The following is a 21,059-nucleotide window of genomic DNA, read 5'->3' as shown; positions in this document are numbered from 1 at the left end:
GAAAGCAAAACTTGATTTTAAACGAGAACAAAATCAGCAGTGGATTGGCCGAGCTTACAGCTCAGTTTGTTGATATAGAAGTTGGTATGTAGAAGGGAAAGCTTTGAGAGAGAGATGTTTCCCAGAGGTTTTCTTTTTGAAGTGATACAGAAGCTTCTCCATGTGTTGTATGCTTGTGAAATAGATGTTTGTGAGATGAGGGGGAAGGAAGGTGAGGCCGCAGTGAAGGTGGTTTGATATTGATATTGGCTTGGGAGCCCTGAATGTTGTGTTTCTGGATACCCTGAAGGGGAAAGCTGCGCCCTACCCACTGCCCCAAGTGTTTGTGAAGCAACAGTAGTTAAAGACTGTGTTACTGTGTCGGGGCACTGAGTTTGCACAAAGGAAAAAAAGATTTCTGCTTCAAACTAGGAAATGCTTTAAAAGCTCTGCTCTGAAGCAAGGCTGAAGGATGCAGTGATAATCTCTTGGTGTCAGTTCAGCCCGGCCTGACAGTTATGTGGCTTTTTTTGGCCACAGGCAGCTGCCCTGCTATTCCATCTGGGAGCCTGGAGCGTCCAAGCTGCCATTTTGCAGCTTCATCAAGAGGATGATCCAATGCCAGTTGTAACTCGGGGAGTGGTGTCCAGGTAATGCTTTTGTATATGGCTGATGGAAAAGGAGGGGAGAAGGAAGGAGATCAGATGCCCTGCTGGGTGTGTCCTCCAGGCCAGGAAGGTGCTGGATGGGCAGCATCTATTCAGGACAACTTTGCAAGAGCCATTTTGAAGGGAAAACTAAACGGAGTCATACTGACTGCTGGCAACAATGCAAAGCATGTCCGAGCAGGAAGCAGCTTTGTGTGCATGCAGAGGAGGGTGCTTTCGGGTCAGGTTTGCACTCTCTATGACCAGCAAAATGCTGGCTCACTCCTGCCTGTTCTCCACCACTAAGGCTGGAGAGGAGCCTGGATTTCACACAGTGAAAGCGTTAGTTGTTGTTGATGATTTGATGCTGTATTTCCTTCTGGCCCCTCAGTCCTCACCAAGGCTCCCTGTGACTGCACAGCCAGCTGCTGATGTCCGCACGGTGCTATCTTTGAGAACACTGTAGTTTCCCTTTGTGTGTATGTGGCTAAGCAGCCCAGAACAAATAAGCGCTGCGTGGGTTTTGATAGTAACAGAAATCTTTTACTGAAGGGCTTGGAAATGCCTGGGGCTGCTCTTGGAAACATGAACATTACATATACATCAGCGGTGGGTACAAGTGGCTGCTGCACTGACAGTCAGGGATGGTTCCACTTTTAGTGTTTAGCATAAAGCAGAAGTGTCTGAGACAAAGCAGCCTATCAAATGCCAGAGATAATTATGAATTTGCTGTTTAGTATAGTTTGGGCTGGAGAGCAGCACAACTACCTTTTCTCCTTTGTTTAAAAGTGTGGCAGTAGCTTTGCCTCTGAATGTCGTGTTTTGGGCTTGGCTCAGCTTGCCTTGCAACTGGGAGAACTGGGGAGGAACGGGGTGGGGGAGAGAGGAAAAAAAGCCAACAGGAATAAAGAGAAGACTATGAAGTTTCTTTATAGTCTCTCATCTTTTACTTGTTTCCAAGTTTCAGTGAAACTTACCGTGTTATTTCATTACTTCTGTCCCAGGGGTTTAGCTGCTCCATGCTCACTTAAGACTGAACTGGGAAATCCAAATTTCTATGTCCCCATAGAAAGTGATGGCGGTAGGACATTTATAGTCTTTAAAGGGTAAAGAAGGAAAGTAAGAAAGATTTATGAAAACAAGGGAGGGGTAGGCAAGCCCCGAAGGGTTCTGATTCATTCACTGAAATTGTTCCTAATGAAACTAACTTTCTGTGGTTATTTTTATAATGATCTTAGAAGTTGAGCACTGAGAAGAGTACGGGAAGGATGACTTATATGGATCGAGCTCTGCTCTAACGTTTATTAAATATAGCTTCTTACAGCTGTGTGATGTTATGCATGCTATGTTAGCTCGGCTTTTAGAAACAGCTTTTGTCCAGCTGCTTAGGGCAGTTTCAGTGGCAGACACCAGGACAACGTGAACTGAGCCCAGATGCCACGTGTGGGGTTTACAGTTTGGGTGGCCCCATTTGAATGAGTCTCCCGTATATTTTCTTTAGTTTGCTTCTTGCCAGCATTTCTCTTTAAACACTTCATCTTGATGAAACGCAGATTGGAAAACGTATGTACGTGCATATACATTAATGTGTTGGTAGAAACATAGCCATTGAAGTTTGAAGTTAATTAAGATTAAATTACGGTATTTTAACAAGTAACACACAAGACTAGTTGAACAGGTTTAAATCAAAGAAGTCAATTTAATTGAGAGCAGATATGCAGCAATAGCAGCTCATAAAGCCAAGGTGTGTGAGCTCAGCTTCTGTGAGATACGCCAGGCTGACTTCTTCGCTTATTGTCTCTGTATTGGCCTCAACGTTGCAATGATTGGATTTTGTTTGTTTGCTTTGCTACAGTAAGATGATGAGAGGCATGAGGAAAGTAGGAGCACCACAGAAAAGAGACCGAATATCAGCAGTGTGTTAAAAAGGCCCAGTTGTTTGGTGTCTGTGCTCAAGTATTTATCCTCAGCAGTAGAATGCTTTCTCTTTTTAAGCTCTGTTGAAAACATAAAAACCTATTTTTTTACATTACTTTGAAAACTACCATTAGGTGTAATGTCTTTGTTGCCTGGCCTAACTTGGTCTGCAGCCCTGTGTCCATCCCTGTGTGGCTCAGCACAAGCAGCTTTGCAGATTGTCACACTACTTGTTAGCTTAGTACCAGCAGGGCCTTAATGATTTGGGGATACAACATGGTTAAAGTCTATAGCTGGGAACCAAGGCCAAATTTTTCCCTTCCTCCAGTGCGGGTTGTCTCACAAGAACCAGAAGAAAGTCACTTGTCACTACAGTATCTGCTGAAGTCATAGAATAATTAAGGCTGGAAAAGACCACTAAGATCAATGAGTCCAGCTGCCCACCCATGCCCACCAACCCACGTTCCTCAGTGCCACATCCAGCGATACTGAATGCCCCCAGGGACACCATCTCCTTGGGCAGTCAGTGCCAATGCATCGCCACTCTTTCTGAGAAGAAATGTTTCCTAATATCCAACCAGGACCTGCCCTGGTGCAGCTTGAGGCCATCACCTCACGTCCTAGTCACTTTCTGCTCTGTGATGTCTTACTGAAAACCAGCGGGTGTGGATTAAAATGCCAGGAGCCTTCTGTGAATCTGCTTGTGAGACTTGGAAACCCAAGAGTGCCTTTAAGAATATTTTTAAGTAACTAAGTTTTCTACCTTATTCTAGAATTAAAACCACATTCTGCTTAAACATTTACAATTCTGACGTGCCTTACAAATACTTTTCACAATCACTCAGAAATGGACAGTTTCAAGGGCTTACTGCTGGAGTAATTTAACAGCCACGCTGTGAAAATGGGAAGGTAAGCAGCCCAACAGAAGGTACGGTAGCCAAAACTCTTATCTCACGGCTTTTAGAATTGCATCAACTTCCCTTCAATAACGAACCTTATTTATAAAGTCACGGACAATACAAAAAGGAAGTTTGTGAGATCAAAGTTTCAATGTGCCTTTTTTCAGCTTCTGTTTAGAGAGCTGTTGTTGGCTCGCATGTATCTGTACCCCTCTCCTCGCTGCTGAGCACAGCACTTGTTGATAGTTCTGAACGTGTTTTAAAAGCTGTTACAGAAGATAAACACTTTGCAAAACTTCCCAGAATGCAAATGCTCAACTTAATTTATTCCCATCTGCACCGTTTGTTAGAGTACAGTTCCTCTGCATGGCTTGAAGTTCATATTTGATGTACTATAAATTAATGTATAACAAGAAACTTCTGCCACAATCAGCATAAACTGATCAAAACAACCCCCAAAGCACCAGTGCATGTTCACATGGCTTCATTTTCACAAAGGCTTTAAAAAATGGACCGACCTTATTGACCAGCAAAAAATGGACCAGCAGTTTGAGAAGCAGAGATGGTGGGTTTTTTGGCAATGCATAGAACAGTCTTTTTCTTTTCTTTTTTCCATTGGTGCATGTGTTCGGTTCCCAGATGCATGCTGTGAAGGCAGCAGCCACTGGTGAGGTTTCTTCCTCTACTGCAAACAACAGAGATCTTCTCACCAGACAAGCTGGGATGCTTTGGTCATATGCACTGCTAGAAAAAGAGAAAAAACATAGCGAGTATATGGCTTCTCTAGTCTATATAATATGTAACATATACAGTGTGAGTGTATGTATATATATGAATATAAATATTTATGTATATAGTACATATTGTTCTATAAATGTATGTTTTTGCAGTAAGGTGGGTTTTTTATTAATACAACGAGTGTTAGGAGTGTTTTCTTCCACAGAAGCAAAGAGCTGATCAAGAGAGGAAATAGAAGCGAATTACCCCACCCACCTCCGAAGCCTCTGCTGAAGGCATTTATCGTAATGTTTCTCAACCTGCTTTGGCCGGCAGTAAGTTAGAAGATCTGTGTTTTAAAAGCTCTGTTAGTTCTCTGCTCTTGGGATTTGGATGAGCACGCTCAGGAGGTAGGATTTATTTTGTGAGCCACAGAAGGGTTTTTCTGTGCAAGATGAAAAGATGCAAGATAGGCATTGTATATAGAAATGCCATTATGTAGCCATGAAAAATAAAGCTCAAAGGACTTGTAGCAAAACTTTGTTTCAGGAAGTGTTTACAGCCCATTTAATACAGCAGACAGGTTTGGATGCTGCCTGGATGTAGTTCCACAGTCATTATTTGGACAGAGGTCCCTGTTTGACCAAAACCAGCTGGTGTATCTCAGCTTCCCAGGGCTACGTATGTAAGTAGCATAGGATATAAAGGTGTTAAATGAGATGGCTGCTGGAAACCTTCCTATTAATTGCAGGCCTCTGCCGATGGATTAAAGCAGAGCCGTTCCAGGTATTAGCTGCTGCAATTAGGATATTTACTGCAAACAGTTCTTAATGTTGTAATTGCAAACTGTGCAGTAATAAAGTCATCTGGAGCCAAAGCCGTTCGCTATTTACAGCCAGGATGAAGCTTCAGTTGCATTGTGCTACGGAGCAGGTTAATTCCCACTGCACTTGTACAGCTCCGTGCTTTAACCCGGCTCTGTTATGAGCTTTAACCTCACTCGGACGCCTTTTTTCCACGTCTCGTCAGCCCGTGTGACAACACACACAGCGTGGGAGGCCTTTAATGCTACACAACCAACCCGTGAGTGCGTTAAGCATTAATTACATCCCCGTCCTCCAGCCGCGCTGTTTACATGCGTTGCTGCATATGGCGGCGCTGTGCCGCTCGGTGCCGCCATGGGCCGGACTTCCGGCAGCGCAACGGCGCCGGGCGCGAGCACCGCGCCATCTCCCGGCAGCCAATGGCGTGCGGCCGGCAGCCATTCGAACGGCCGCTCCCAGCCAATCGGAGCGCTTGGCGCCGGGAAGGGGCGGGCCGTGGGGCCGTGCCGTGTCGCGGCCGTAACCGTCGCTCAGGGCGGTCGTTCCGTTGGCTGAGCTGCACCGCGCGGGGCCGGGTCCTGCCAGCCCCAGGTAAGGGAGCGGCACCGGGCGGGACACAGCCCCGCTGTGCGGCAGGCACGGCCGGGAGCCGCTACGGCACATCGCCGCCTGCGGGCCAAGGCCCCGAGCAGGCCTCGCTAGTGCGGCGGGGGGTGGGTGGGTGGGCGGCCGCAGTAGCGGGGTGGGACTGGGGGGGGCTGCGCTCCGTGCTTCGTTCGGGCCGCCGGGGCAGCGGGCCGCAACGCGCCTATGGGCCGAGCAGCCCGGAGCTGCGTGTCCCGCCTCCGCCGGGCAGAGCCGCCCCGCCCTTCCCCTGCGGCGGGGCCCCGCGCCAGGCCCGGCCCGGAGGGTGGGAGGGCGGAGCGTGCGGCCGGCACGGCACGAGAGCGGCTACTGCCTGTCTGCAGCGCTGCGGCACGGCGGGGGAACTCGCGAGGTGTCGGTGTTTCCGGTGGAGCGCTGCATGAAGGGAAGCGATTCGTTATGTTCCTTCAGTACCTGAAGGGAACTTACTCCCAGGAGGGGAGTAAACTCTTGGAAAGGGCTGACAATAGCAGGACACGGGGAAATGGTTTTAAGTTAAAAGAGGGAAGATTTAGGTTGGATGTTAGGGGAAAGTTCCTCACTAGGAGAGTGGTTAGGCCCTGGAACAGGCTGCCCAGGGAGGTTGTGGATGCCCCGTCCTTGGAGGTGTTCAAGGCCAGGTTGGACGGGGCCCTGGGCAACCTGATCTAGTAAAGGTGTATGTTTGGTGGCCCTGCCAGGCAGGGGGGTTGGAACTACATGATCCTTGAGGTCCCTTCCAACCCGGGTCATTCTGTGATTCTGTTACCCGTGTGTTGTTTTGTTTTTCTTGGAGCTTTGTATCCCATTTCTTACGAGCTGATTACGTCTTATTATTATTTTTGAGTACTGTGCCTTTCCATATGCTTAGTGAGAGCATCCTGAAGGAGGAGGATGTATGGCTGCCCGTGGCATTGGGCACTGCCCAAGTGTGAGTTCAAGGAGCATTTGAATACCATTCACAGCCGTAGTGTTTGGCCGGTGCTGTGTGAAGCCCGGACCTTATGGGCCCCTTCCAATGCAGGATATTGTGTGATTCCACTGTATCTTTGCCTGCAGCATATCTGTGATTGTTTAGTTTGCAGCTGAGTCAGTGCTTTTCTCTCAACAACCTTCAGATCCATGAGGGTTGTTGATGAATTGTCTCCAGTTTGGTGTAGGAGACAGAATCCTTCTCAGACATTGCCTTAAATCTCAAGGTCCTTTTTTAAGGTGTTGTGGTTATTTTTATGCTGGCGGCAATTTTTGCTGCCTTTAAAAGGTGTAGGTCTTTTTGAAGTGGGATATATGGAATGAGGATCCCAGATCTCCCTCACTGGGATACACCGGCATAGAAGAATGTGGTAGTTTTATGACAGAATAACTTATAATAGGTTTTGTTTACAGCTTGAGACTTATGATGTTTTAATATTAAAGGGAAAACAAGATCTTCCCATTACTAATATTCATTGTTTTCAAATCACCAAATAGTATATTAACTGTTTAAATGCTTATTAGACCGTATCACCGATATCTACCTCAGGCTGAATAACTTCACAGTTTTTCACTTTCATCTCCTTCAGCCACATATTCCAACTTCTGCATCACTGGAGAGCAAGGCTGGAGGAGGTGAAGGTGGTTCTGCTTTGAAAAGTAATTGCATGTCTTTGATCAGAACACTGTGAACATGTGTTTCTCTGGAGTTAAGAACCAAAGTTTCCATTCTTCGTAGGCTTTGCTGTAGGATCTGGTAGCTGAGTCCTAGTCAGACTCTGATGGTGCCTGAGATGTTCATGGTGAAGAGAAGAAAGAGTAGGCTGAGGTGTAGGAGCTACAGAAGCAAAGAGGGCATAGGTCGGGTTAGGACATCTGGTAAAAGCTGTAGCTGGGCTTGGTATGCAGGTCTACAGCTTTGTGTATGGAAGAGGAGGAGGGAAGTGGAACTGAGTGAGTCTGGTGGATGGATGAGCAGCAGTTGGCATGGGTATGGAACTGACTAATGGGGGAGCAAACCGAACAAGGAGACAATGTGGCACTGGGGTTGTGACAGATGTAGCGGAGCACTCTTAAGATCGTGTAGGTGGTCATTTTCCTAATGAGCAAGTGTCAGTGAAATTAAATGATGAAGCTTAATCTTTTCACTCCTTCAAATGTTATACAGCAAAGGAGATGAACTGATCCTTGTGTTGTGAAGCAGGCAGCAATGCTAACAATAAAATCCACCCAGGACAATTTCGCTGAGGTTTTTGTTTTCTTCCTTCTGTCTTGGAGAACTACATATGTAAAACAAAAGGCAGTTAAAGCTGATGGAGCAGCCTGGTTTGGCTCTGTCCCTTACTGTGCTAGGCGATCTGATTGCATATTAACAGCAGCTTTGCTCTTTTTGCCAAAGACCCTCAATTTCTGCTGCAGGTTAGTTAATGTGTAATGTGTAAGTATCTTGTTAAATATTTCTTTCAATGTCTTTGTGTGTGGCTTCACGTTTACAGCAAACAAGTTAAAATGCTTTGAAACAAAACTTGCTGATTTTTTCCTATTCCAAGTTCCAGTGTTCATCATACAAATGGTGACAGCATGTAAGTTTACATGTGTTTTACCGCAGACTTTTAAAATACCCTGACTCTGTATATTGAGACGTGAGACAGAACTTCAGGTGATGTGAATATCTTTTACTGCGGTTACTAATAATTAACTTGTTTTCTAGGTATTGCTTTTGGAAAATGCCAAACCGAAAGTATGCTGATGGCGAGGTGGTGATGGGTCGTTGGCCAGGAAGTGTCCTGTACTATGAAGTGCAAGTGACTAGTTATGATGATGCCTCTCATCTTTATACTGTGAAGTACAAAGATGGTACCGAACTTGCTCTGAAGGAAAGTGATATAAAGGTGAGTCTGCCTTTGTGTGAATAGCAGTATTTCGAACAGAAAATCGTGTTTATTTGGTAATGTAGATAATAATTCATCTTAGAAACGGGTAGTCATTAGCTATCTTCAAATAATAGCTCTTACCTGCATGACGTCTCATAAGACATTCATTATGCTGATTGTACTTAGAAAGAGGCCCCATTGTGTTCTTTGTGTTGAGAAAGTAGCAGTATGCTTAGGGGGAAAAAAGTGTTGTCTTTCAGGAGCTCTACAGCATGATTGTTCATTAAAACATTGGTTTGGGGTAGTTGTATGGGAAACTGGTAATCACAGCCTGAACCTCTGATTAAACCATCTGAGGCAAGTGTCTAGTCAGCTGTGGGAGCACAGGTGAAGGTAATTTGGCTGTGCTCCTGGAAGGGGTGGAGCTTGACTGTACCTCTCCTAGATCCCATTTAAGGGCTGACCACCACTAAGGCAGCATCTCTTTTTGGAGATGGCTCCTTTATAGAGTTCTGGTGGTGAGCCTCAACATTTTCCATCTTGACTGAAGGTCTCTGAGTTGGTGAGTTTTTCCCATAGATACCCCCGGCATCTATTTACAACTACTCTTATGTTATTCTAACTATACATAACTATTCTTGCATTATTCCCGCTGTATAATAGTGTATAAAGCTGGTAACTGGGGACTTGATATTAATTTATAGGAACTGTATTTTTCCTTTTTGGCAGTGGTGTACATGACTGGCTTTTTCTTTTGGGACAGAATGTTTCTACCTTGAACTATGGACATTTGTTCATTGCTTTATATCTAGTTTGTTTACTTTGTGCTCGCGGGTCAGCTAACTCAAGCTGAAAAATTACCTTCCTTTGTAGTAAAGCATTTGAGTCTTATAAAAGTCATGTTGTGTAAGTTCTGAATGGGAAGGTTAGGATTGTGGACTTAACAGAGAAATTAGCATGTATGTTTGCAGGGAAATCTTATAATGGCAGTTTTCACATCTAATTTAATGATTTAGCTGATTTTTTTTTATGTTGATACAAACAAGCTTTACTGCCTTTTGCAGTTCGTTACACCTTGACATGCCAGATGTACAGATAAAGCCAAGTAAATGAAATGGTAGGCTTTCTTTTAAGCCTTGTGCCTAAGAGGATGTTAGGCTTATGAGCTCGGTGCTCACATTGGTAGCTTCCTGATTCCTGTAGCTTTGGCAGGAATTGTCTTCGGTTGAACTTGGGGCAAGATTATTTGGGTGTTACCTGCAAAATGAGTCTTCTGTAATTGTACTTTGTTAACTGATTTTGTACAGCATCAGTAAAGAAATAGGAGACAGTTGTGTGAAACTGTGCTAGAGACATTGTCCCAAAAAACCACAAGTTTTCTACAGCTGTTCTGAATGTTGAAGGTAAGATATTGCTTTTTTTCTCCACTGTCTGCTAGTTACAATCATCATTCAAGCCAAGGAAAGGCCAGTCTTCTTCAAGCTCTCCTTCCAGAAGAAGTAGAAGCAGATCTCGATCCAGATCTCCTGGTCGGCCAGCAAAAGGCAGACGTCGCTCTTCTTCCCATAGCAGAGAACATAAAGAGGAGAAAAAGAAAATTATTCAGGATGCCAATTTAGCTCTACCGGTATTGCTTTGTTTGTTTTCAGTTGCATCTTTTTGTTGTGTTTTTGCCAGCTGTGTTTTAATACATACCGCGATTGTTATTGGAAGAGCCAGATGTACTTCATATTCCCAGAGCAGCATAATTAGCTGCAAGAAAGCATGACAGAAACACCTTACTCCTTAGGAAACAGGCTTTGTAGCTTGCTAGTTTGAGAAGAGGTTATGGGAAAGTATTTTAAGTTCTGCTTGAATGTGGTGATGCTGTGAAGTTCTCAGATTAGATGCTTGGGCTTAGTTTAGTAAATTACTTCTGCTGAAAGCATCCTTTGGCACTGTGAAATTACTGTGGTTTCTGTTTTGCAGTGAACTGCTTTTAGCTGTGTGACCAATAGCCTGTGGACTGTATGCTCACTTTAAGTAGCTTGTAGCCAGCAGTTACGCTTAACTTTGGACAAAAAGGTTAAAATATTTGTTACATTCTTCTCCTGACTTTTAATTGAGGAGTAGGATCGATCTGTTGGGTGTGAGTTTTCCTGATTGTATTTTGAAAAGAATTTATTTCTTTGGATGCTGTTTAATAGAAAACCAAACTTTCACAGTCCTCCAGAGCAGTGCCATATGTAGGACACTGAAATTTCCTCTGCTTTCATAAATAGAATTACTAAATATGCGTGTACTTTGTACTTGGCACTTCCTACTGATGAGTTAAAAACAGAATTGCTTCCATGTTACCTCTTAATTTCACTGCTTAATTTAAGAAAAGAAGGGTGGGGTTTTTTCCCCCCTATTTTGAATGGGTTTCCCACCTTTCTTTTTGAGCTGAAACTGTGCATACTTAGGGCTTTGAACCCACTTACTTTCATGCAGAGAAGACCAGAACAGCTGCAGTTGGAATGAATTAGACTATTTGTGTTTTTAGTTATTAATAATATACTCACACGTAACTGAGATAGTTTTATCTTTCTGGAAATGCTATGTTTCTTTTAACCAGAAACCAAGTGAGAACAACACCAGAAGGTACAACGGTGAACCTGACAGTACGGAAAGAAACGACACATCCAGCAAACTCTTGGAGGTATGACAACAGAGAATATTGTTGTGTGTCTTAGTTCTGTGTTGTGTTCTCTTAGCTTTCTTAGAAATTGCAAGGAGCAGGTAGTACAGTAATCAAGGAGAAATTAGAATGCAACGTAGGAAATACATTTACTGTTCAGCTGACTAGAATTCAGGGGAGAGAAGTTGTCAGAAGGTAAAGAGCTGATTAGAGCTGAGTGAGATAGATGTTTCTTGTTTGTTTTCTCATCAGGCCTTCACTTGTTCCTTGAGTTCTACTAGTTTTTGGAGAGCCTTTGTTGAAGAGCTGTGTAGAACACATATGGTTGTTGATTTTTATTCTTTTTTAAACGTGAATAGTGTCCTAAACTACCACAGCAAAATAGATTAAGATTGCAAGGATTCTGTATTTTCTTTCTAAATGCTTTTTCTTCATTAGCAGCAAAAATCGAAACCAGACATGGAAGTGGAGCGTGTGCTCGATCAGTACAGCTTGCGTTCAAGAAGAGAAGAAAAGAAAAAAGAAGAGATCTATTCAGAGAAAAAGATTTTTGAGACAATAAAAACTATGGAGAAACCATCATCAAAAACAAAGGAACTGGAATTTGGTGGAAGATTTGGTACGTGTGCACATCTTGGTAACAGCTGGAAATGAGTAGTTCCTATTTTTTAGTTATTGACTGTACTCTTGTGAAGAGCTATTCTTGTTTGTGGATCCTGTTGTGGACTCCAGAACCATGTTGGTGCATGGAGTAGTCTATAATGACGTTGGCAGAAGTCAAAGAACAGCCCTGTTGCGTATGGTGCTCTTGTGAAATACAGTGGAGGTCTTGCACAGTGAGATTTAAATGTTGCTTAAATTTTAGTAGGAAATAACTAACAAAACTGTTCTGTTTTCAAGAGCTCTAGGTGCTTCCAGCTCAAAACTGAAATATTCTTTATACAGTATTTTGGGCAGTTTTAAAGGGATGTGGTAGATACAGTCCTTCAGTTTGCTTCATTCCCCTCTGTAGGAGTGAGAGGTTTGTCTCTCTATCCTATGATGTGACTGGGAGACTGCTGCTGCTTTACTGCAGGGATAGATAATGACCTCTTATTTCCTACTAATCAGTATTTATTGTTGGTAATGAAATGAGTTTTTTATTTTCCTCGTTTATCTTCTAATATTGCGTGATGTCTCTTTACAGGGACCTTTGTGCTGATGTTTCTCCTGCCTGCTACTGTATTGTACTTACTGTTAATGTGCAAACAAGATGATCCCAGCCTTATGAACTTCCCTCCTCCACTCCCAGCACTTGAAAGTCTTTGGGAAGCTAAAGTGTTTGGTGTCTTTCTCCTGTGGTTTTTCTTTCAAGCTCTGTTTTACTTACTGCCCATAGGAAAGGTAAGCTGGTCAGCAGCAATTGGGTCTTTTGTGGATAATTAATTTGTGGTTCATACTGAAGGGAGGGCAGTGCCTGTAATGCAGTGATGTCGAAAGTAGATTAATTCCTTTGGTTAATGCTGATTTTCGTAAGCTTAAAATATCACAATTTGTTAAGAATTTAAGGTCAGTGCATTTCATAGTGCTACAGTAGAAAAGGCTGAACACACAGTATAGGAGTTCAAATCAAAGTATGGATAACATTTGCTTAATAGAAATCTAGGAGAATTTCGGTTATCTGACTTTTAAACCTGAAGACTCTTTGATATCCAGTGTTGTACTGATAACCAGTAGAAGAAATATTCCTTGCTTTACACTGCAACTTCCATTTACTGACCAGCTAAATGGTATAATTGTATTCTTTTTGTGACTTGAGGGATTCTGCCAGGTCCAGCTGTTTAGTGTGGTTGAATGTCTTTGTGCTGGAGACATCCCGGATTTTTCTTCCCTTCCTTTGCTCTTAAATAGTATTTAATTGAAACGTTAGTACTTTCTCCTCCCTAGGTTGTGGAAGGCCTGCCTCTTTCGACTGGAAGGAAGCTGCAGTATCGGATCAATGGTAAGCATGTCGCAATTGCTCATTCAGAGGTTCAGTACACCTGCCAGATTCGTGGTACTCAGAACCACAAAGTAAAGATAATAAATGAAGAAGGATGCTCTCTATGTTAGACCAGGTATCTGCAGAAACACTGAGTCATGTTTATGCTGCCTGGAAGCTTCTGCTTTTTGACTTCCGTATGTAGTAGTAAGCATAGTCCTGAATTTATTTTTCAGCTTCTAGTAAAGGAAGGAAAGAAGCCATGTGGTTTGGGTGGTTCCAGAAAGCCATTTTCTTGCTTCTTCAAAGGCTAATTCACAAAGCGACTTTGAAAACCTCTTTAAGTAAAGGAAGATGATTAGTGACAGGGCAACATACAGAGGGCACTGAAAGACAGGACATTTTGCTTGAACGTCAGGAAACACGTCTTAATGTGTCTCACACGTCTGTGAGAATGACTGAGCACTGACAGAGAGGTGGAGGAATTTTTGTTTTAGCTAATATGTTTTTCTTCTTCATCCTTTAGGGTTTTATGCTTTTGTTTTGACTGCTGCAGCTATTGGAACCTTACTGTATTTTCAGTTCGAACTTCATTATTTGTACGATCACTTCATGCAGTTTGCAGTGGCAGCTGCAGTTTTTTCTATGGCACTGAGCATTTATTTGTATATTCGGTCTTTGAAGGCACCTGAGGAAGACCTAGCTCCAGGTGGAAATTCTGGTAAGTTATAATTATCTAAAATAATTTATTTATGGCTGTTTGCTGCAAATTCATGTTTATGAGTTAGGTTAGATTTAAGGCAGGTTGTTAGAATATTTTGACTTTTACTTTCTCCAAATGTAGAAGTAATGTTGCAAGTTGAATGGAGCTTTTTGTTCACACACAGGTAGTGTAAAAATACTTAACGTTCTCTTTGGATTATCTTGGATAGGTTAAGCCCCAGCAGGCAGCTAAATGCCACTCAGCCAGTAGGGTTGTATTCCTCCAGTACGATGGGAGAGAATATTGGAAAACTCATGGGTTGAGATAAAGGCAGTTCACTGAAGAGGAAAAGAAAGACCAGATAAAATAAAGCAAAGCAAAAGCAGCATTTCAAAGGTAGCATTTCTTTTACTGCCCACTTGTATATCTGGTTACTTGAGTTTTTAAAAGGCAATTTTGATTCAGTCATCAAACTGCACGTTTGGAAATTGTCAGTTAAATGCACGTCTTTGTAGGACAGTGGATACTGAGAGGTCAGCACTAAATGTTAAACAATCATAGAGTAACTTAGCATGTTCATGGAACGTTTAGAATGGAATCATAGAGTTACCCAGGTTGGAAAAGACCTCGAAGATCATCAGGTCCAACCATAGCCTGACCATAGTACCCTAACTCTAACAACCCTTTGCTAAATGTTGGAATGAAGTGTTCAAATATCCTTAGTTCTTTTGTCAGTGCAACGTGCATACGTGTGGAATAATGATTATACTTCTTTCTTCAGTGCAGTTCTGGTCTTTTTAAGTGGCACAGTAACATTCTGCAGATGTTCTGCACTCTGCTTTGCAGTAGTTAATTCAGCACAGGCTATTTAGAAATCAAGGCATTTCCTTCTTGGCCATCTTCTTTGATGTTTGGGTTGTTTTCATTGTGAAGGGAATTCTTATTTGCAGAGAAGAGTAAAGTAGTAGGAGAAGAGGTGGAATTAGTGTAAGGTCATTATGGCCGTGGAAGCCATGATGAGAGCTTCGGGATAAAGCTGAAAACAAGGACCAAAGTCAAAGGAAGATAAAACTGCAGTAACTTCTGCAGTGTTTACTCCTTCTAGTAGCTAAAATATTTGAACCTCTTAAAATACAAACCATTTAGGTTTTGCTTCATATTTTGCATATACTCTCTCACTCTTCTTCCCCCTCCCTCCCCCCCCCCCAAATTAAATGCTTTTTCAGTTATAATGAGAGAACTTTAATAGGGAGTAGCAAGTGCCTTACAGGGAGTGTAGTGATGGATGAAAGGGATAACAGTACTGACAAGGAATCTGTGTCATCTTGCAGGGTATCTTGTTTATGACTTCTTCACTGGGCACGAATTAAACCCTCGTATTGGCAGTTTTGACCTGAAATACTTCTGTGAGTTGCGTCCGGGATTAATTGGCTGGGTGAGTCAATAAGCTGAGCTACTTCACATTTTCTTCTGTGACTGGTGCTAAAGATACAAGAAGTATTTAGAAACAGAAAAAGAACATGCAGTTTTGTGTTGATAAATTTAAAGGGTTATTTCTATTTACCTTAGGACAACTCCTGCATTGTAGCTTGTTTGCTTTGTGGGGAATGAAAACCCCTCTGAGAGTACAAATATGCTGATGCTACGGCTTTGGAAAAGTCATTAGTACAATACATGAAACAGGATGTTTTTTACATCTTGAATATCAGTCAAAACCATCCTTATTAAAATGTTCTTTAGCATAATAGAAAAAAAAAAAAGTTGTTCAAGCAAAATTTATAATCATTTCATTCTAAATTAGGTTGTTATAAACTTGGCAATGCTCTTGGCTGAGATGAAGATATATAACCAAAGTATGCCATCGCTGTCAATGATACTTGTGAACAGCTTTCAGCTTCTATATGTGGTGGATGCTCTTTGGAATGAGGTACAGTATAGTCTTCAGCTCTGTATTAACCTGAAACTATTTCTTACTACATTGTTTAAATAATGAAGCTTTATAAATTCTTTATTCCTTCCTTATTTCTAGGAAGCTGTTTTGACTACAATGGATATTACCCATGATGGATTTGGATTCATGCTAGCGTTTGGAGATCTGGTGTGGGTTCCATTTGTCTACAGTCTGCAGGCCTTCTATTTAGTTGGACATCCTGTCACAATTTCTTGGCCTGTTGCAGCTGCAATTACTATTCTGAACTGTAAGTTACAGTAAATGTTATTGTTACTGATAGTAACGATGTAGTGGTCTCTTCAGATCTGGTTTGTGTAATGCTGTATACTTGCAGTGAGTCAGTCAGTTTATGAAATATGCTCTGGGTCAATGGAGTAGTCACCTCAGAGTACTGGGCTGCTAGTAGAGCTATCTACTGTGACACATCACTTTACCTGGATTTTTGAACTCGGTGCTACGTAAACAAACTATAAGTCAGTTATAAACAGAAAGTAAGATGTGAAAGTGCAGCTTCTCTAAAATCTTAGAAGTTAGTCACTAACATGCTAGAGCATATGTGACAGTTCTCCAGTAGCACCTCTAGCTTGTTAGAGCTCTGGCAACTGGAGAGTGTCTTTTCCTCAGAAACAGGATTAATTTCAGTGCAGTACGAGTGACAAACAGAGCGTGAGAGCTTTTGTTAAAGGATGAAAGCAGTATAAAATACAGAAAATGCGAAGTAACTAATATTTATTTCCAGGTGTTGGGTATTACATATTCCGTAGTGCAAATTCTCAGAAAAACAATTTCCGAAGGAATCCAGCAGATCCCAAATTGTCCTGTAAGTGCATCTTTTTATTTATTCAATTATTTACGGTGTCCCTTTGGACTCGTGACATGCACATTTCTGTTGTATTGACTGCAATGCTCCATTCATAGATCTGAAAGTTATACCCACTGCCACTGGGAAAGGACTTCTTGTCACAGGTTGGTGGGGGTTTGTTCGTCACCCCAATTACCTTGGTGATATCATCATGGCGCTTGCGTGGTCCCTACCCTGTGGTAAGTACCTAAGCACCTTAAATTCTATCTAAAATGGTTGTACATTTGGGGTTCTGAGTCAGTTTGAAATGTTAATTGATAAGTGGGGTAATAAAAGGTTTTATTAAATTAATGGCAAATTTCTAAGTTGCAAGCTTGAAGCTCAACCCAGTGGCACAGTTTGGCTTCTGCCTTTTGTGGGATGTAGGGAATTGTGGCAGAGTGGGTCTTTGAAGTAGTTAAGGCCCTGAGTATCAGCAGAGACCAGGAATGAAATGTATCCATAGGGATTTGGGATTTCAAATTGAAAGTAGACAATATTGGCTAGCAAAAACACTTGTAGACAGTATCTTAGAAGAGGATTCCTGCGTAAAAATGAGGAACTTGAATCCTCTCTTGGTAGCCACAGGGTGGGAGTGGGAGGGGATCAGGTAGGTGGTGCGCTCTGAGCAGAGGTAGTTACCATCCACACCCAACACAGAAATTCCTGTAGTTTTTGAGGCAGCTCAGAACTGTAGTTTTGGTAGCTAGAGAGCTTAAACATGTGCTGGGTTCATATACACAGAGTGAAGTCAGTGGGTTTTGAGACTAAATATGAAGCTTATTTGGGGAGGATAAAGAGGTGTTCCCACTCACACATAAACGTCACATTATATGTGTGCTGTCCTGTTGAATATTTGATGCTTTATTATGAGCACAAGGTGCTTCGGCCTCTTAACAAGTTCACGTCACCACATGTTGCTAACAGCTAAAATGTTTGTTCATGCATTCGAATTGATTTTTCACACTTTACTTTACAGGTTTTAATCACATTTTGCCATATTTCTATGTGATTTATTTCATCTGTTTGCTTGTTCATCGAGAAGCTCGCGATGAACATCATTGTAAGAAAAAATATGGTTTGGCATGGGAAAGGTATTGTCAGCGTGTCCCGTACCGCATATTTCCTTACATCTACTAGAGCACTCCGGATACCTGATCCACAAATTAAAATATACCTCTCACCTTTGCACTTGGTCTATTTGATATCTAGGCTTTAAACATTAAATGTGACCAAACGATGGAGTGCTTCAACAGGTATTTACAAGTAATCCTAAATGCTTATGAGTTATGTGAACTGACTGTCTATGACCTCAATTTAAGAGAAAAAAAGAAAAAAAAAGGTGAATTTTAAAGTCCTGGAGCCCTAATTTTTCAAGCTAAATTTTATCTAGAATTCTGAGTTTACATTTTATTTTATTTTATTTTTAAATTGCATTAATTAAGCACTGTGATGTAAAGTATATTATTTTCTTAATACAATAAATACAGGAGTTCCATCCAGTGAATTTTTTTGGCGTTAATTGTACCATCTAGCTTCAGATGTCTGACTGAGCTGTCTTGAGTGAGCAGAGGCTCTGGGCAGCAGAGCTGTGAGTGGAGGATTTGGCCCCCAGGAGGGCCCACACTCTCTGTACTGTCGCCCTGTGGCCCTGGCTCTGGGTAGTGGGATTTTTGGTCAGGAGGGCTCTGAGTGGCCCCTCCTGACTCGTGCCTGCCAGAGGGATGGGTGGATGGATGGAAACAAATGAGGGCACAAATATCCCCTCCATCCCACCTCCCCTTTCCTGAGGCAAGAGGGATGCTTGAGCTGCCCTGGCAGTGCCCCAGCCCCCCTGCAGGGGCTCAGACCCCTGAAGGTAGATGATACAAAGGCAAAGCTGTGGGAGCGGTGAATTCTAATCTGGCATTTTAACAGCAGGAGTAGCAAAAGGTGCAGTGTGTGCATATTTGACAGTAAAGAGTAAAACGACCACAGTTGGCTTATTCTGATCTTTGTAAAATATGTCTTAATGTACCATAGCGTTTCCCAAGTGTGTATAATAAAGCTTCCAGGTTTTTTGCTGTACAGTGTTTGGGTTTGAAAACGCGCTGACTTTTCTAAGAACAAGGAGAAATTTTTAACTAAATCCATTTCCAGTCTTTTTTTTTTTTTTCTTAAAAGTGTTCATTTAATAAAGGTTTTTTGTAAATTAATGTATTAATTCTCGGAACAATTGAAGCGTTCGTTTAAATATCTGTATTAACAGATTTGCTATGAAAATGTGGTAAGTGCTCCTCTGTCCAAAGTGGGGTTTTTTTGTGGGGTTGGTGTTTTTTTTCTTCCCAATTTGGCATTGCTACCTCATATGTAGGTTTTGCCTTTTGTACTGTTGCAGATAGAGATAATAGCTATTTTTTTGCTACTGCTATTTAAACCAGCATTTTTTACATGAGCCTGTGGTTCAACTCAACCACATTCTAATATATTTTTGTATATATTTGGATTTCTGACTAATGTATGTGTTTTAGGCATTAGTTGTATTCTTTGTCTAACTGGCTGTAAATTGGATGCTACTTAAGTATTTTGCTTCATGAGTAGAGTAATTTTCTATTTTACTAAGATAACCTTGCATTAACAAACTAGAGCTAGCATTTAATTCCATCTTGACAAGGGTTAACTTTTCACATACTTCCTATGTGAGGTTTATAGCACAACTTCTCCCCAAGGCTTATTACAGCCACATGTAGCAGGGAGGGAATTGCAGGTATGTCTGCAGTTGCTTGCAGGAAGTTTACTAACAGATGAGAATGTTGCAATTGGTTAATTATGTTCAGTTCTTTTTAGATATTGATGTAATTGAAATCTAGCATGTGACAGGGTTTTTGTTATTCATTAAAAACCCTCTATTTTTGCACACATGCTTTTTTAATGACAATTGTACATGTAAAGTGTATATAATGTAGCTTGCTGAGCTTGACTGTGAGCGTCCTCAGAAAATCTGTATTTTGGTGTTGTAAGGAACGTGTGGTAGGACAAGTATTCTGATTTCTGGGACAAATAGCAGTGCCTGTAACAACACTGAAGAGCATTCACTTGTGTGAAGCAGCAGATTAAACTGGGCTTTTTTATCTTTCTTTTTTAATGATTGCTTATTGGATTAGTAGGAATAGCAGTTGTTCAACTGCCCCAGCTTGCAGCTGGTGTTTTAAAATGTACTGAAGCTGAGGGTTTAACTCCTCAGCCCTAAAGCTCTGAGTTGCTACTGCCATCCCAGTTTTATCTGTTTCCCGCACAAGATTATTAAACAGTAATTCAGACCCTTTTCCTTTCAGAAATGGGTCTTGACTGATAACTTCAGTTTCATTTATATGCTGAATTTGATGTGAATTTGTTTTTGAAGTAACTGTTTTGAATACAAACAAGCATATAAGCTAAAATAAAACTCTTGCTTAAAATTATGTAGTGCTTTTATTTTTTATCTTTTGCCAGTTTAAGGCATTGTCTGATAAAGAGTTTGCATTGATTCGTTTTAGTAAGTAAAGACATCTGTTTGCCAGAGTTCCTTTCTCATTGGTGGTTGTGGACTGAGTGCTATAAAGTCACGGAAGACAGAGGTAAAGTGTGAGGGACAGACTGCAGCCCTCATTCCTCATTCCACTGTGCATTTTGGGGTAGGAGATAGACCCTAAGCAACCTGGGGGGGTGGGGGGGGGAAGCGGGGCAGAGAAGGGATGTTTAGTTGACTTTTAGTTTCTCTCTGCTCTTATCTGTTAGTAAAAGGCAGTTAAGTACATAGATCTCCCTCTGCTCAGCCTGTTTTGCCCATGATGGTAAGTTATCCTGTTATCTGTCTCAGCACTTGTGCCTTTTTCATTCTGTTTTCTCCCTGAGTTCCTTTGGGAGGGGGAACAACAGAGTGGTGTGGTAGAGAGCTGAGTTGGTCATCAGTGTGAAATTACTGAAATACTTATTAAAAACCTTGTCTGAGAACCATCAGGTGCCTGCTGAGCCAGCTCTGGGATTCATGTGGTGACCCAGTGACTTCATCTTGCTTGCTTTCCAGGTTGCCTGTTAACTTGCAGGTGACAGTACTCTGGGATGTGAAGGAGTCCTGTAAAGTAAGCAAGGTTAATGCAGCGCCCTGCTTTAAGTCATACTACAGAACAGACTGGGAAAGAAAGTTCAGAGCCTGAGTTAGACTATGCAATATAAAGAGAATGTTAAGGTATTTAATGTCCTATTCTACTCTCTATGGTTTTCAAGATCTCCAAGGGGTGAGTGCTCAGATGGACCTGCCTGCATTCCAGGTTGTGCCAGCTGCCTCTTAGCCCAGCACAGCCACTGAAAAAAGCCTAGCTCCATCCTCTTTGTTGGCTTTCTTCTGATATTTATATGTATATGGGTCCAAACCCATCTAAACTATTCATTGAGTGTAACTGAACTTGCCCTTTAAAGGCACTGCAGAATGAGCCATCTAAGAGAGGGCAGTGCTGAAGATATCAGTGTTAGA

General features: G+C 42.0%; 1 protein-coding gene across 6 annotated transcripts; it reads left to right on the top strand.

Annotated features, from left to right (window-relative positions):
• Positions 1 to 5,480: 5,480 nt before the first annotated feature.
• Positions 5,481 to 20,007, top strand: LBR (lamin B receptor). Of its 6 annotated transcripts, none has more exons than XM_015857251.2 (14): positions 5,481 to 5,574; positions 8,291 to 8,471; positions 9,892 to 10,080; positions 11,050 to 11,133; positions 11,554 to 11,731; positions 12,299 to 12,495; positions 13,039 to 13,093; positions 13,599 to 13,793; positions 15,107 to 15,210; positions 15,577 to 15,702; positions 15,805 to 15,973; positions 16,466 to 16,546; positions 16,645 to 16,767; positions 17,547 to 20,007. In XM_015857251.2, the coding sequence occupies exons 2-14, from the start codon at positions 8,307 to 8,309 to the stop codon at positions 17,705 to 17,707; spliced, it is 1,827 nt and encodes a 608-aa protein (XP_015712737.2). In that variant the 5' UTR covers positions 5,481 to 5,574; positions 8,291 to 8,306; the 3' UTR covers positions 17,708 to 20,007. The 6 variants fall into 6 exon arrangements, with proteins under 6 accessions (XP_015712737.2, XP_015712733.2, XP_085399113.1 ...); XM_015857247.2 differs by having other exon boundaries at positions 11,551 to 11,731; XM_085542987.1 differs by having other exon boundaries at positions 5,481 to 5,696.
• Positions 20,008 to 21,059: the final 1,052 nt, after the last annotated feature.

This window comes from Coturnix japonica, chromosome 3, assembly GCF_054131305.1.
Source record: "Coturnix japonica strain WE chromosome 3, WE-NBRP24, whole genome shotgun sequence".
NCBI lineage: Eukaryota > Metazoa > Chordata > Aves > Galliformes > Phasianidae > Coturnix > Coturnix japonica.
This window is presented reverse-complemented; position numbering and strand designations above follow the sequence as displayed.

Excerpts from the sequence above, each read along its gene's own strand:
- LBR (XM_015857248.3), top strand. The coding sequence starts at position 7,790 with ATGCTAACAATAAAATCCACCCAGGACAATTTCGCTGAGGTTTTTGTT. Across the intron at positions 8,472-9,891 it reads TGAAGGAAAGTGATATAAAG|TTACAATCATCATTCAAGCC; the intron begins GTGAGTCTGCCT and ends ACTGTCTGCTAG. Across the intron at positions 13,094-13,598 it reads GCTGCAGTATCGGATCAATG|GGTTTTATGCTTTTGTTTTG; the intron begins GTAAGCATGTCG and ends TTCATCCTTTAG.